The sequence below is a fragment of the Orbicella faveolata genome, unplaced genomic scaffold, assembly GCF_042242905.1.
Source record: "Orbicella faveolata isolate gen_17 unplaced genomic scaffold, um_ofav_v1 contig_1, whole genome shotgun sequence".
Classification (NCBI taxonomy): Eukaryota; Metazoa; Cnidaria; class Anthozoa; order Scleractinia; family Merulinidae; genus Orbicella; species Orbicella faveolata.
The window spans coordinates 11,702,942-11,719,009 of NW_028301536.1; the positions used below are offsets into that span (position 1 = coordinate 11,702,942).

At 38.9% G+C, this 16,068-nt stretch overlaps 1 protein-coding gene across 1 annotated transcript; it reads left to right on the forward strand.

Annotated features, from left to right (window-relative positions):
* The first annotated feature begins 3,933 nt into the window (after window positions 1–3,933).
* LOC149118099 (uncharacterized) lies at window positions 3,934–13,387 on the forward strand. Its single transcript, XM_089289266.1, has 10 exons — window positions 3,934–4,204; window positions 4,372–4,432; window positions 4,528–4,554; window positions 4,687–4,713; window positions 5,182–5,216; window positions 5,391–5,444; window positions 6,267–6,320; window positions 7,510–7,590; window positions 7,780–7,822; window positions 11,944–13,387. The coding sequence occupies exons 1-10, from the start codon at window positions 4,118–4,120 to the stop codon at window positions 13,017–13,019; spliced, it is 1,545 nt and encodes a 514-aa protein (XP_089145392.1). The 5' UTR covers window positions 3,934–4,117; the 3' UTR covers window positions 13,020–13,387.
* The last annotated feature ends 2,681 nt before the right edge of the window (window positions 13,388–16,068 follow it).

A 16,068-nucleotide genomic window follows, 5' to 3' on the forward strand; every position in this document is an offset into this window, starting at 1 on the left:
TGGTACATGTATTAAGGGTCTTTGTTTACTATGTGATCAACAGTTCTCTACTTTTTCATAAATTGCGGTATTCCGTATGAAAATATTCATAGCTGGTCAGGATAATATCTCGGCAATTTAGGTTTAATTAAAGAGAGGATTTCACAGTAATGCGCATGCACACCATTAAAGAGAAATCAGGTTTCCACTTTACATGATGCGTATCACTTGTTTGATTCACATCAACATAAAACTTTCTTACATGTTAGCTACTGTTACATTGTACATGAAACAAATAAATATGCAGTCATTAACGGAAGGGAATGCAGTTTATTCAAGGGAGTTTTAAGCCATTCCGTCACTTTCATGTAATTACTATAGAAACTCATTGTCTGGAATTATTACCACCGCTGTGACATTTGAGTAATTTGTATCTTTTGACTACTTTTGAAAACAACTAACTGGTTCTAACCGTCTCAGTTTTAAAGGGCGAGCTCTATCCTATAAACATTGCATCAGCATCATGTCTACATCACTTGCGAACAAGCAATTTCATTGCCGATTTTAACTAAGTTCAAAGTAGGTGGAACTTCCCTAACACGTAAACTGTTTCGTCAGACAACAGCTCTGCATGGTCCGAGCTCTCTACATAGCGTAGAGAGCTCGGACTATGCACAGCTGTTGCATGCCATGTGAACCCATGTGCCATGCAAGAGACAATTTATCTCCTGCATGGCAAGTGGAACTGCTCGTCCAACATTGAAAACAGCGAATTAACAGCAGTTGTTTCTAAGACAGTGGAAAGTCTAACTCCTTAAACACTACATGTGTAAAAATCTGCTTCTCTTTATATTCATTTTGTGCATTTCAATACAGTTTCCTCACCTGCATTCTGGAGAATTTCCCGATGAAGTATAACCCTTCAAGGTGACAACAAGCATGGAGTTGCCTCGCTTCCAAGCTAAGCCTCGACTACATCCAAAGCAAGTGTCATTGCTGTCGATACCCAAATCCTCTTGATGTTACAGACATGTCCCTGGACATGATCTTTGATAATACAACTTTGGAAGAAAAGGTGCCAATATTTTTTTCAGTAATCAGTTCTCCAAGTTTCTTAGGAGCATTTTGTCCATCACGCCAGGGTTTACTGACGTTCTGAATGCTCCGCTTTCTACTCGGATTTCCTTTACTGAAGTCCAGTAGGCAGGAGTTTACTGAAATATTTAGGCACCGAGTTTGTGTCGCATTTGTAATACATTCATACTCAGATCAAGGCAGTCTTGACTTTCTACATCTCGTCAGTTCTCGTTCTAAAGTTAAGGAAACAAATTGGCGAAAATTCATTCAATTTTGCGACTTTTTGTTCCTTTTGCCTCTTGAATTAATTTCGTATTTTCCATAGTTAGGACTTTTAACATTTCAATTACAGTTTCTCTGACATGGTTAAAGTAACATTTCAAGAATATTATCAGATAATTTTCTCGTAGATCTGTTCGGAGTCATTTCTTTATTTACTATCTTTTCTTTTTTTGTACCGACAAACTTGATGAAATAGTTGGGAATTCACATCTGAATAGGTTAAATCAGGAGACTTCAGCTCTCAAAGGTCCGCACAGTTATCGAAAGACTGGCTCCGTGAGAAAGTAAGCTTAATTTAATATTGCTTTCAACCGACGACAGTATTGTTGAGTCGATCACAAAATTCTATCTAACCTGCTCACGTAATGCACATCTGGTAATCTAAGTTGAAAAATTCAGTAAGGTTTTTATAATTAAGCCCGTGAAGTTTTCATGAAATTGCTAAACTGCCAGAAAAATTGATAGTTTTGGCCACTGGCATAATCGAACGAGCCTTGTCAGTTCGACAATTTATACAAAGTAAAATTTTTTAGCTATCAGGAGTGAACATTTTATCGTCTTGCAGCTTCTAAGGAACGCAAACTTACTGTTAATTTGCCACGTAACATTTTCTTTTCTCCAGTGATCACTGCTGCCTTCTTCTGCGAAACCAGGTGAAAGGCTGTCCTTCGACCAACTCAGTGTACACTTTGAACTGTCACGATTTGACTGCTATTACTGTGATCTTTTCTGAAAGACGTTGTAGAACCTTTTCTGTTTCCCGATGGTGATAGCTGCATGGGTGTTAAATAGTTCGCACGCACGCTTCTTTCACAGACATTGCCGACCGAAAAGTTTCAATAATAAATTAAGGCCCAGTTCAGACGTCGTGCTTCTGCCGTGCCGAACTAAATTGCAATTTGGTTCAACTGTAGCTCGGCAGGAAATCAACTCTGATTCAGACGTCGTGCCAGAGTCGAATCAAATCCAGGGTTTACTGAAGCCTCGTAACAATTCTCCTCCTAACTCCCCGAGGGAACGAAATCTCGCCAAAACACATTGACATAATTTATGAATTTAGTTTGGCGCGACAGAAGCACGACGTTTGAATCGCTGCCGTGCCAGAGTCGTGTAGCACGGCAGAGCTTGTCGAACTTAATTCAAAAGTTTGATTCAGACACCGTGCTTCTGCCGTGCTTTTGTCGAACTTAATTCCTGAATTTAGTTCGGCACGGCAGAAGCACGACGTCTGAACTGGGCCTAAGTGAATAATGGGTAGACGGCATGGATACGTTTTCAACAAACAATACGTTTATTTATAATTCTTTTGCACATTTTCACGTTTCCACGTACTGATGGACAGAGGACGTTTTTTCACAGGGTTGGAAATGTACATGATTTATTTTTTTCCGTTTGTAAGAGACTGAGTCTTCACGGTAAGATATAAGTAAGAAATTGACAGTTTCTCCAATGTTCGTGAGTACACGATTCACTGAATTACTAGATCTAAATGAGAATATCGTTGTTTGAATGTTGTCAGTCCAAGACAAGCGTGTTTTATTCTACAATCGCATTTTATTCGCCTTCGCTAAAATCACTTTATATTTACGCAATTCTCACACAAATAACCCAGAAAAAAATCTGTTGCTTTTGATGTATGGCAATGTAGTCGAAATATAACCTGCGGCCACTGAGGCGCTCTTATTTTTGTTATTTTCCCGTCTCTCTTTCTCCGCCGCGAATTAAGAACGCCTCAGATCGCATCACTGCTACCATCAAATATGCCAGCGCGATTCCTGCGGCTTAGAAGCGGCTATTTTCATTACTTTACCCATAAACTGTACCTAAATGCCCTACATAGTGTAAATAAAAGAACTGAATTGAATTGAAAATCTGACATATGCATGTGCTTAGGATTTTCATGCAGTCAAAGGGTTAACGAGAACGTCACCAAACAAAAGGTTTGATGAGGAAAACAAAAGCTGTTCACGTGCGTTATAAATCTTTGTACATTTCTTTACCGTCCTCTGCAAAACAAAAACGTGAAATGACTGACTTCTGCGTAGTCTGAGGAACGCGAACGACGGCGACTAATTTTTCCTATTTCCATTTGAAATTGAACGCGGTCATTGCATATTTAGCCTGAGCACATTTTTAGAGCCATTGGTGTACCGAACAGATCTAGACAGTTGCGAATTTCGCTTGTAAAATATAAATTCATTTTTTGCTAGGTATCGTCCTCGGCGTTGGCGTCGTCGTTGCTTGAGCTCCCTTAGTGGAAGATTACTGTATTAAAACTGTAAGTAAATTTAAACGCCTAGGAATAAACCATTATATTTTGAAGGGGGGCTGGGAAACTGCCCAAAAAAGCGCATGCGAGAACAACCGAGGACAGTTAAGACATATGTGGAACAAATCGAATGAAAAATCTTTACAGACGAAAGGTTAAACAATTAATTCTGTTTACTGATTGCTATACACTCTGGGAACCGCTATTGATGAGAATTTAGCGGTTCGTCAAAACAATGTACCCTTCTCCTCCTCCTTTATTCTCCTCATCAGACTTCTTTATCGAGTGTCAATATTGTAAGGAGAAATATGATGTAAATCGCTTCTGAATAAGGTAGCGTATGATGTCAACATGTCAATTGTGCATTGTGTTCCACAAATGATGTAAGCACCATGAAACAAAAGGTATTCCAGGTCGAATTTTCGTGTTCTAAATAAGTAAACAAAGTCGGAAAACTCTTTTCACTTTAGCTGGCTAGTTCGTTTGTCAGTTTACAGCGGATGAGCAAGAATGACAATGTTTCGCTTGTTCTTTTTGTTGGCTTTTGTATTTTTCTTGGGTTCCTCCGTTACTCCGCAGAACAAATCTTCAAACCGGGTAATTACAAAAGTAAACCTTTCGTCATTTGAGAATTTGTGAAAGTTGCAGAGTAGCAATGTTTTTGTCTCATGTGAAATCTGCTTCCATTTGTCTAAACTGTAATATTTTAATGTACTTTGCTAGAAAGGTTTACCTTCTTATTTCCAAAATATTCTTTTAATTAGAGTACCGGCGCGACAATCAAACCAAACTGCTGTGCACCACAAACTGTATGCAGTAAAGATGGTAAGTCAAAATTATCAAATATTCTTTAAGTTTAGATTCTGCGAACGAGAACACTTTACTTATAAGGTCATATCTATTGATATTTTTTTTGAAAGGAAAAGATGGAAAAGATGGACAAAACGGTGAGATTTTCAATAATTATAGTCTGCTATTTTATCGTGAAAAGCTTTTTATTCCTATTACTGAATCAATCAGACTACGTTTGAAAATAATTTGTTTCTCACTAACAGAACTGCAATTTGTTTTCCACACAGGAAAAGATGGTCGCGATGGAATAAACGGTGATGCAGCCATTTTTTAGTAAATTTGAAGCGACAATATTCATAACTTTGATCCATTGCGAAATTTGTAACGAATCATGTCTACAGTATGCCGATTAAAAACATTCCTGTCTAACTAGAAGAAAAGTAAACAAGTGTTACTTAAATATAACCACAACACATATTAACACAATTACAATTTCATAGAGAGGTCCACAAATTACATAATCAGAGTGGTACGGTTGAAAAAATAAAAAGTCAAATAATGAAACTTACACGGAATTGTTAGCCAAACAGTTTTTAATATCTTCCTGTGGTAATGGATTCAGTACGCTAAACAATAAAAATGTTTTCGGCAAACCAGTAATAGTGTTATTGAAAAACGATCCGAGCCACGAACAGAAAAGGGTGCAATTTAAGACATATCAGTGAACTTGTTTTTAAATGATCTTAAATAATGTGTTTACTACAAATCATTAATCGGAACAGGACGCGACGGACGCGATGGGACAAATGGAGCAAAGGTTGGTAACTTTTTTTGTGTTACTAGAGTTTCATTCCAATCTCGGAGACAAAAAATATGCCATAAATCACAACCTACAGGATGTAGAATTTTGATTGCGGGCCTCATGTGCTTGCATTCCGCTTTCAAGCAAAGACAGTTCGTTACCATGGTTACTGAGTGATATTTTTTCCAGGGTGATAAAGGTGACACAGGGCTGAGGGGACAGGATGGAAATGCTGGCGTCAAGGTGAACTGTACTTGTAACTTACACTTTAAGTCTAATCCATTGCCAAATGCAGGAATGAATTAATAATTCATTTAATTAAGGAGTTTAACGTATACGTACAGTCAGCTTTCTAAAAAGGTTTCTCATATAAACATAGCTATAAAGGCTACCAATCCTTGTTTTCTTTACAAAAATTTGTTGTATTAAATAGTTTATTTTTTTTTACATTGTAATTGTAAAAAGAAATCCGATTCCTATAAATGTTATCGGCAAAACCTTAATCATAATATCTCAAAGTACCTTATTTAGTTCACACTGACTTTTAGGCTTTTCCACAAATTATCGGATATTTTGGGGGATATTCAGAAGTTTCCGGGAAACCTTTAAGATATTTAGAAAATTTTGGGATATTTGGAAATATTCATAGCTTTTTTGGCGAAGCCCAGTGTTAACCTCGCTATTTTCTTGAGACAGTACTCAGTTTCCGAGTTCAGCGATTTCCCACTTGAAAAATGTATTCCAATTATTTCTGATCACTACGAGTACACGCAATTTTCCAAAACGACGGATGCTGATCACAATAAGACACCTGAACCTTCTTCCTCTGCTCCTTTTTCTACTGCAAAAAAATTAAACATTTTTTCCGAAAATGATTCAAAATCCGTTCATTTTAAAACAAAGATAAGGGATATTTAGAGGGTATTCGAGATTTTTTGCAAACTAAGGCGATTTTACGTAATATTTGTGGAAAGGCCTACTAAGGACTTTCAAAGCGTCATTACCATAAGGTGTGCGTTGCCTAAATTCTGTTAACTTAATTGCATTAATTTCTGTCTTTTTTAGGGCGAAAAAGGACAACCAGGAGTAAGAGGAAAGGATGGTAATTTTAGTACAAAAGTAAGTTCCATTGTCCCTTAGTTTTTCTTTAGAACCAGGACTAAGAGGAAAGGATGGTAATTTTAGTGGAAAAGTGAGTTTCATTGTCCCTCAGTTTAGAACCAGGACTAAGACGAAAGGATGGTAATTTTAGTGCAAAAGTAAGTTCCATTGTCCCTTAGTTTTTCTTTAGAACCAGGACTAAGAGGAAAGGATGGTAATTTTAGTGCAAAAGTAAGTTTCATTGTCCCTTAGTTTAGAACCAGGACTAAGACGAAAGGATGGTAATTTTAGTGCAAAAGTAAGTTCCATTGTCCCTTAGTTTTTCTTTAGAACCAGGACTAAGAGGAAAGGATGGTAATTTTAGTGCAAAAGTAAGTTTCATTGTCCCTTAGTTTAGAACCAGGACTAAGACGAAAGGATGGTAATTTTAGTGCAAAAGTAAGTTCCATTGTCCCTTAGTTTAGAACCAGGACTAAGACGAAAGGATGGTAATTTTAGTACAAAAGTAAGTTCCATTGTCCCTTAGTGTAGAACCAGGACTAAGAGGAAAGGATGGTATTTTTAGTGCAAAAGTAAGTTCCATTGTCCCTTAGTGTAGAACCAGGACTAAGAGGAAAGGATGGTATTTTTAGTGCAAAAGTAAGTTCCATTGTCCCTTAGTGTAGAACCAGGACTAAGAGGAAAGGATGGTATTTTTAGTGCAAAAGTAAGTTCCATTGTCCCTTAGTGTAGAACCAGGACTAAGACGAAAGGATGGTAATTTTAGTACAAAAGTAAGTTCCATTGTCCCTTAGTGTAGAACCAGGACTAAGAGGAAAGGATGGTATTTTTAGTGCAAAAGTAAGTTCCATTGTCCCTTAGTGTAGAACCAGGACTAAGAGGAAAGGATGGTATTTTTAGTGCAAAAGTAAGTTCCATTGTCCCTTAGTGTAGAACCAGGACTAAGAGGAAAGGATGGTATTTTTAGTGCAAAAATAAGTTCCATTGTCCCTTAGATTAGTAGAACCAGGACTAAGAGAAAAGGATGGTAATTTTAGTACAAAAGTAAGTTCCATAGTCCCTTAGTGTAGAATTGAAAATTATGCTGATCATTTTTGTGCTCAGCGAAGTCAAATTCTTACGAAGCGCTGGAAATGAAAAATAATCGTTTAGATGGCAAAGGTACATTGGTGGACCTAACTGACTTTCATTGTTATTCTTGATTGAGGGTGAGAAAGGATCTACTGGAGAAAAAGGAACAAGTGGAGAAAAGGGGCAGAAAGGAATGCCGGGAACATGTGACACGCAGGTAGTGAAACAGAAACCGTCATGTTAGTATTTATCCAGTAATGGTATTAAGAGGACCATGCGAATGAGGTTGATTATTTTCTTTATCGCTTTTACTTGCAATTTAGGGCATAACAATATAAATATAGATCGAAATGATGTTTAGTTTCCTTGTGGTGTGTAAAACTGAATCTTTCTTTATTCTTTGTAGGCATCCTCTTCATCTTCTGGAAAACCGTCTTGTTGTACAACTGGTAAGACAAGTTTATCGTTCGTTTTGTTTAAAGAATTCATATTGCTTTTAGACAGCATCAAGTTTATTAATAAAAACACTTTTAAAACGAGCGAGTTTATTTTGGTAGTCTTTTAAAAACGCAGACAAATTTTGACACTTGGAATAATTTTGTCCTGTTTTTCTTTATGTCATTTCACCCTCTTCAGAAATAATTCGTAGCTTTTGTCGCTAAGATCGGTCTAAAGGTATCGAAAACCCAAGGAAAATCACTATTTTCCTGAAGAAAGCAGTGCTCGACAACAACAACAACAACAACAACAACAACAACAGCAACCTTTAAAGGCCGAGACACACTATGCGACACATCGCGGCGATAATTCACTCCGTCGCTGCGACGAGTCGCCTCGTCTACACTGCTGCTGCGACAAATCGCTGCGACAAAACACTTGTTCGGTCACGCAAGCGAATTTGGAAGAGGGGAAATGTGAACTAGTTTTGCAAATTTAACATGGCGGACCAGCGAATACAGCGAAGGGCAAACAAAAAGAAGCTTTTAGTTCTGTTTATGATGCTGTTAGATGACGAAGAATATAGACACGTCGAAAGAAAATGCTGGACACGACAATGGGAGTCAAGAAGAGAAGAAAGAGAGGCTTATTCACTTCTGGAGTGAATTTTTCCCATAGTCTTTACGATTTCTGTCCCACAGGACTCTATTTTCTTTATAAAACTCGATTACCATTCTACTTGTTGTTACATTCCATCCTGAAGGGGAAGAAACCTCGGAATTAATGCTCAGGTTGTTTATCTTGTTCCACATGTTCGGTCGCCATTTTGAATGGTTTTCTGAGGAATCATGGGAAAATAATTGACGCTCCCTCATTGGTTGATTTAAATTTTGTCGCAGCGACTTGTCGCAGAAGCGTACTCACGCTGCGACAAGGCTGCTTGCGCTTATTTTGTCACTGCGATATGTCGCACGAATTCAAACCAGTTTGAATTCGTGCGACAGATCGCAATTCTGTCGCAGCGCAAATGATTTTCACATGTCACACGAGGCGATATGTTGCAGCAACCTGTCGCGGCGACGTGTCGCAGCGATTTGTCGCATAGTGTGTATCAGCCTTGATTATCCTAGTTGTTACAAAAACTTTTATAGAGAGGAAAACAAGTTCAGCCATTGGCGTCCGTGCAGTCCGTGACGAGTGTTGGCCTTTGTTCCACTTCAGACGTCATCACCTTTGACCAAAATTGGCATCACTTATAGTAATACTCAAGTTCTGCAGGAGGAATAGGTCTTTCCGAAGAAACCCAGATTAGAGTGATTGGGTCAATTTAGCCTGAGGATGCACCAAAGTCACCAAAATGATAAGAAATTTTAGTGAAAAGCTCAGAACAGAATTTCCCTAATTTACACTTGGCTACTCTGTGGTACGAATGTGATGCTTTCTCAGGAATTCATGAACAATTCGCGAATTCGGGAATTCATTAAGCAAGCCCAGAAGAAGGTCAACCACTGCAGCAAAAAGATAAGAAAAGGAGAAAAGGGAAAGGCGAAAGAAAAAAGCGAAAACCTAAAGTTCTCGTCCAAAATTGTGATTTGTGCGCCGGGCCTAAAAAAAAACAGTCCTAAAACCAGATGCTACTGATAAGAAAGGCCTCCATGTTGCACAAATGCCTCTGAGTAAATTGCAACTAATTTAGCTCAAATCCATGCTGAAAAATGTTAAAAATGTCTAAAAATTTGATTCGTTTTTGCCAAAAATCTCTAGGTGTCAGTGGATTAACCACCTGACCATATTTTTCAAAAGATAAGTCATTTTGTCGAAAATTTTGGAAATCTATCCAAAGAAAGTTTAAAAACGCTATGAATGGCGGAAAATTTGGATTTTGGGTTTTTACATTAGATAGAGTACTGGCTGGCAGCCAATTAAGGTACTATATAACCGGATAGATAAACTGAAACAAAGGTGGGTTGACTATTGAGAACATTCTGTTTAATCATGAAACTTTCTTAAGGTACTCGGGAATTTTGATAGATTCACATTTTTCCCGGAAAATATGTCCGTTAAAAAAATATATCCATTATGTTTTATTCAGATTGTTAAAAAGTGAAAAAGGACCATTAGCATCCTTTCCAAACTTCGCCGTTACATTGTATTTGAATTTGCATAATTTTAATAACTGGCTGACTGACTGGCTGACTGACTAACTGGCTGGTTGGCTGACTGACTGACTGACTGACTGACGACTGACTGGCTGGCTGGCTGACTGACTGACTGCCTCACTGACTGACTGACTGACTGACTTGTTGTTGTTCGTCCTTTGTAGTCGAAGATGACCAGACATCTAGTTTGTTAATAAATTGACTGACTGACTGACTGACTGACTGACTTACTGACTTGCTGACTGACTGACTGACTGCCTCACTGTCTGATTCAGTGACTAGCTAGTTAGCTAGCTAACTAGCCTGACCGACTGACTGACTGACTGACCGACTGACTGACTGACGAACTGACTGACTGACTGACGTACTGACTGGCTGACTGACTGACTGCCTCACTGTCTGATTGACTGACTAGCTACAAATCGTGGACAAAAGTCCTTGGGACACTTATGTAATGTAACGGATTATCTGTGTTTTAGAACTGAAGTATGAAGAAAACGCTGCTATATCCTTTATAAATGGGTTGCTGTCCCCCCTCCCCACCCAACACAATGTTGAAAATCAGTTGAAATTGCACGTAGTAGTTTTCAACATTGTATGGGGGGGTGGGGGCAAGGTTAGGCAAGTGAAGTTGTATTTGCGCCTGGCGTGTACGCAAAAGCGCCAAAAGTGAAAATTTGTCCCAAGACTTTTGTCCATGATTGTAGTTAGCTAGCAAGCTAACCTGACCGACTGACTGACTGACTGACCGACTGAATGACTGCCTCGCTGACTGACTGACTGACTGACAGACTGACTGGCTGACTGACTGACTGATTGACTGATTGACTGGCTGACTGACTGACTGGCTGACTGACTGACTGACTCACTGACTCACTGACTCACTGGCTGACTGACTAGCTCTTTAGCTAACTAGCTAGCCTGACTGACCAACTGACTGACTGACTGACTGACTGGCTGGCTGACTGACTGTCTCACTGACTGACTGACTGACTGATTGGTTGACCGACTGACTAAGGGACTGACTGACTGACTGACTTGCTGACTGACTGACTGACTGACTGCCTCACTGACTGACTGACTGACTGACTGCCTCACTGACTGACCGACTGACTGACTGGCTGACTGGCTGACTGACTGACTGACTGACGGACTGGCTGACTGACTGATTGGCTGACTTAATTATTGCCTTTCGGAATGACATAACTGTTTGAAGGTTGAAAGAAACAAACTGGATAGGTTACATGAAAGAGCGCTCCGTTATCTATACAACGACCAGTCTTTTGAGACTGTTACTCTCACTGACTGTAATGGTTACAGCCTTGTTGATTGGCGTATCCAGAATATGCTAGTTATCGTGTTTAGAGTACTAAACAATTACCCAACAGAGTATTTAAAAGACCTGTCCAAAACTCTGAGAGAGATCAACAAGCCTCGAGTGCCTGAGCCTAACATTACTGGCTTTGGCTTTAATCAGTAAGATGCTCAGTGGCCATTACTTGGAAAAGCATTTCTGACACCTTAATATCCTTGAACACAATGTCATCTTTTTACAAAGCTGTCAGCAGTCTTAAGTTTTAATTTATAAGATATTTTTTAGATGTTAGAATCACTCTTAAAGTTCTACGTTGTAATTAAGTCTAATTTTTCTAATTTTGCTATTTTTCCCCTCTTTCTTTCTGAATTTTACTTTTCTATTATTTATTTCTCGGCAAATTAGTGTACTCTATTGCTCAAGTCAAGTCAAGTCAAGTTTACTGTGTATATACACTTAGTTTTTGTGAGGACAATCCAGCTAGTTTGCAGGTATAACACAGAAAGTAAAAGTAAAAAGAACTAAACTGACATATAAAAGCTTCAAACAAATAAGATAATATGCTAGAGGCCTAATCAGCCTCACCAACTCGAGTATAAATAATGTTATCATGTATGTATGAAACAGTGCATTAACAGTGGAATATATTTTTTTCCAGGATGCTCCTCTGGTTTACATTTCTTTGAGAAGGTTCAAGATCTACCAACCAGAGGAGCTGCAGATGTTGAACATTTCACCATTAATGGAAGTGTGTTTCTCGCTTTTGCCAACTATCATGGCGATATTAATAAATACAAGGCAAGCTCCATGATCTACAAGGTGAATGAACAGACTGGAAAATTTAATTTGTATCAGACCTTGCAAACAAGAGGTGCTTTTAGCCTTGAATACTTTTCAATCGCTGATAAACATTTTCTTGCCGTGGCAAATCATTACGACGGAACGTACCTACTTGACTCTGCAGTGCATCAGTGGAATGGAAAGCGGTTTGTCGTCTTTCAGAAAATACCCACAAAAGGAGCAAGCGATGTCACATTTTTTACAGTTAATGGTGAAAACTATCTGACAGTAGCAAACTACCATGATATGAGTACACGGTCCATAAAGTCAGTGATCTACAAGTGGAGTAGCGGCAAGTTTAACAAGTTTCAGGAAATACCAACTGAAGGTGCCCTGGAATGTGCTGCATTTGTAATAAATAATGACACGTTTATCGCCTTTGCCAACCATTACAACTCCAAACAGCAGTATTCAGTTCAGTCCACTGTGTTCAAGTCGTCAGGAGGACACTTTGCTAAACTGCAGTCTCTTCAGACATACGGGGCACACGGAGTGAACTCTGTTAACATCAATGGTCACACATTCCTCGTCTTTGCTAACCATTACTCTGGAAGTAAATACAACACCGACTCGTTTATTTACAAGTGGGATGGCAACAAGTTTGTTCTGTTCCAGTCCATTCCTACTCGTGGAGCCATCGCTTGGCATCCCTTTGTGATCAGCGGTCAAACGTTCTTGGGTGTGGCTAATCACTATGGTGACAGTCAGAGACACAACACTCAGTCAGTTGTGTACCAGGCCTCTGGAGCGCAGTTCATCAAGTACCAAGAGATTCCAACACACGGGGCACGTGACATGACAACATTTGAGTACAAAGGTCACACCTACCTGGCAGTGGCAAACTATTACAATCAGAAATACAACATCAACAGCGCCTTGTACAAGTGGGAATAGAGATAGATACAGACGGTGTCGGATCCTGAAAAATGACCAAAGATAAAGAACGCTTATGCATAATTTAAGGGGAACTTTTGCTGTCGCAGACTTGAGTAGACATATCAGAAATCAGTAATTGTGAGTTTTTTGTGATCACCTGGGAAAATGTGACAATCTTAAAAAGATGAAAAGGAACATAAAAGATGATTTAAGAGAACTTGCCAGATCTAGATTGACGGTAAATGAATGGAAATACCTTGGTATTTTTATGTAACAAAAACTTGATTGCTTGCGGATTACTAGTTTGATAGTTTGTTAATTAGCTATAAATGAAATAATGATGTAGAATTGCTCAAAGGCAATAAAACGCTGTGCTTGGGACATAACTGACTTGTGTAATCTATTTTATGCTTATTTGCGCATTTCATGTTCATTACCGCACAATTTTATTAACAAATTATCTTAAATATAGTTATGAGCATAATGTATTTTTTTGAAACAAGTAACCACGCAGATAACATGATTGGTTGTCTTTCATTCAAACAAGGCTGGACAAGACGATCCTTATCATTGTTTCTTTTAGAATTCAGTATTTGAACCATAGAGTATCGTCGCGAGAGTTGTTGAAGTAAAGAGTACGTTCAGAAAACCATTAAATGAAATGGTTCACATACGGGATATCATTCCTTTCTCTCCTCACATTAGTGACATTAGGTTTGTTATCGTGGCATCAATTTCCTCAGTGATTTATTTGACAAAGAAAAAGTCGACCGTGTTTTGCTATCTTATTGAAGCGCGAGCAAGGAAGTGACGAGAGCACCAAGCGCTGAAATATTGGATGGAAATTATAAACGAGCCGATTAGCACGAGCTGATAAGAGAAGTGCCTTGGAAACAATGATGAAGTAGGATGTGTCTCTCCAGCCGAACTCGTGAATAAACACCGAGCAAACGAAAACCGCGATAGTACAGGTCAGACGAAACATTGACATGGAACTAATAAAGCAAGTTGGGAAGCGGCAACACACTCGAAGTAAGCGAACACGGTGCGGAAAAAGACTGAAGAGTTTAGCTATAGTTAATATAGGGGAATGGTTATGAAGCCCGGCAAACACCAAAGGAGCAAAACAGAAGCCGAGATTTACGTTGGAAGGTCTAGGACCGTGCTCAATCTTTTGATTTGCATTCATTCACTATGAATGAATTACGTTACCAACACACTTCTATTGGTTAGTTCCTCGGTCAGAAGTAAACAACTATTGTATTCTGTGTACGGTCAAGACCAAAAGAGAGAACAAAAACATACAACAAAGAACTTTACCGGATTTCATAACCATTTCCCTCTATTAACTTTGGTCTAACAAAACGCTATAAGATATACAGTCGAATCTCCGGAGTCGACCACGTCTCCTTATCGCCCAGTTTTCCCAAATACCAAAAGTTTCCAAGTCAAATCACGAGACAGTAAATCTTCGAATTAGCGCCCGGGGCGCTTGTTTCAAATTTAGGAGAAGACGGAGGGCGTTTATTCGAGGGAAGGGGGGGGGGGGGGCGCTTATTTAATTTTTCCCAAATCGTGGCCTGACGTGATCATTTTTTTAATACATCATCTGCTGTTTATTGACGTAAAAAGCTGATCCTAAAGTTTAAATCGCGGCCACGTTAGTACTTAATGTGGCAACGTGTTCACTAAACGTGTTCACAAACTGAAGATATGTACAAATCTAATACCACATATCTAATGCTATACATCCTTTGTTGTCTCATTACTCGTCCACAAAATCGGGGGGAGGGAGGGGGGCGCTTATTCGAGGGGGGGCGCTTATTTTAAATTTCGGCCGATAGGAGGGGCGCTTATTCGAGGGGGCGCTAATTCGAAGATTTACGGTATTTAGAATCTCTTGTAAGTAAACACCTCTCGTAAGCGATCGCGACCACTGTCGGAGTTTAAAGTTTGAAATTTTCTTTTGCTTTTAAGCTCCCGTAAGCGACCACGGGAGACTGGAAATCGAATAATAAGGTGTTGTAACATCGCATTCCTGGATAGTACAAGAGACGGAAATTTCTCAATGGGCAGTGCCGTATTTTTTCTTGAAATTGACTTTTCATGTGAATAAAACATATAAAACATGGATAAGTGTCTGCAGCTACCATATGGTAATGAGGCAAAAGTTTGACCCAATATGGTCCAAGTTCTCGTAAACGACCACCTCCCGTAAGCGACCAACTAGGCTTGACATTTTGGGTGGTCACTTACGGGAGGTTCCACTGTATATCTCAAACTGGTGTCCACGATCAAATTGATTACAGAAAAAATATATGAGAAAATAGACCCATCAACCAGGGGTAGCTTTATTTTTTTTATTTATTTATCTATATAGATTACTTCTTCATATCTATGTCCAAAATTCTCTATCGTGATTGGTTCTCCGCGTGCCTATTTATCATGAATTCATATCTATAACAAAATTCTCGATCATGATTGGTTCTCCACGCGCCTATTTGTCACGTAATCGGCGCGAGATATCACGTGGGTGTCCAATTACAGGTATCCAGTTTAGACTTTTTGTAATTGGATACCTGTAGTTGGATACCTACGCTATTCGCACTTGAATGTTTCCTATAGTTTTTAAAAATTATGACAGGCAGTACAAGGTTTTCCACTTAAAAGACTTTTAATTTCGAAATTTGTTATTGATACGATTAATTAATAATTGGACCTCGTGTCGCACAATTCAAGGAGTAATCGTGTTGTTAGTTTCAAAACGACCGTCGCGCTCGTCCGATTTTGAAATAACTCGCGCAATTAATAATAGTTAATTATTGGACCGAGTGGAGTACAATTCAGGGAGTAATCGAGCGAGTAATTTCAAATCGGACGAGCGCGTATAGCGCGAGGCCGATTAATGTTACAAGCACAATTACTCTCTGAATTGTACGACAGGAGGTCCAATTACTAATTTCGGAATTAAAAATGTCTTTTGACAACTTCTCTTGAGCGAAAACGTCTGTAACGCTTTTCATAAGTTTTGAAAACTGTTAAGGTGGCTCCCAATAGTATTAACAGT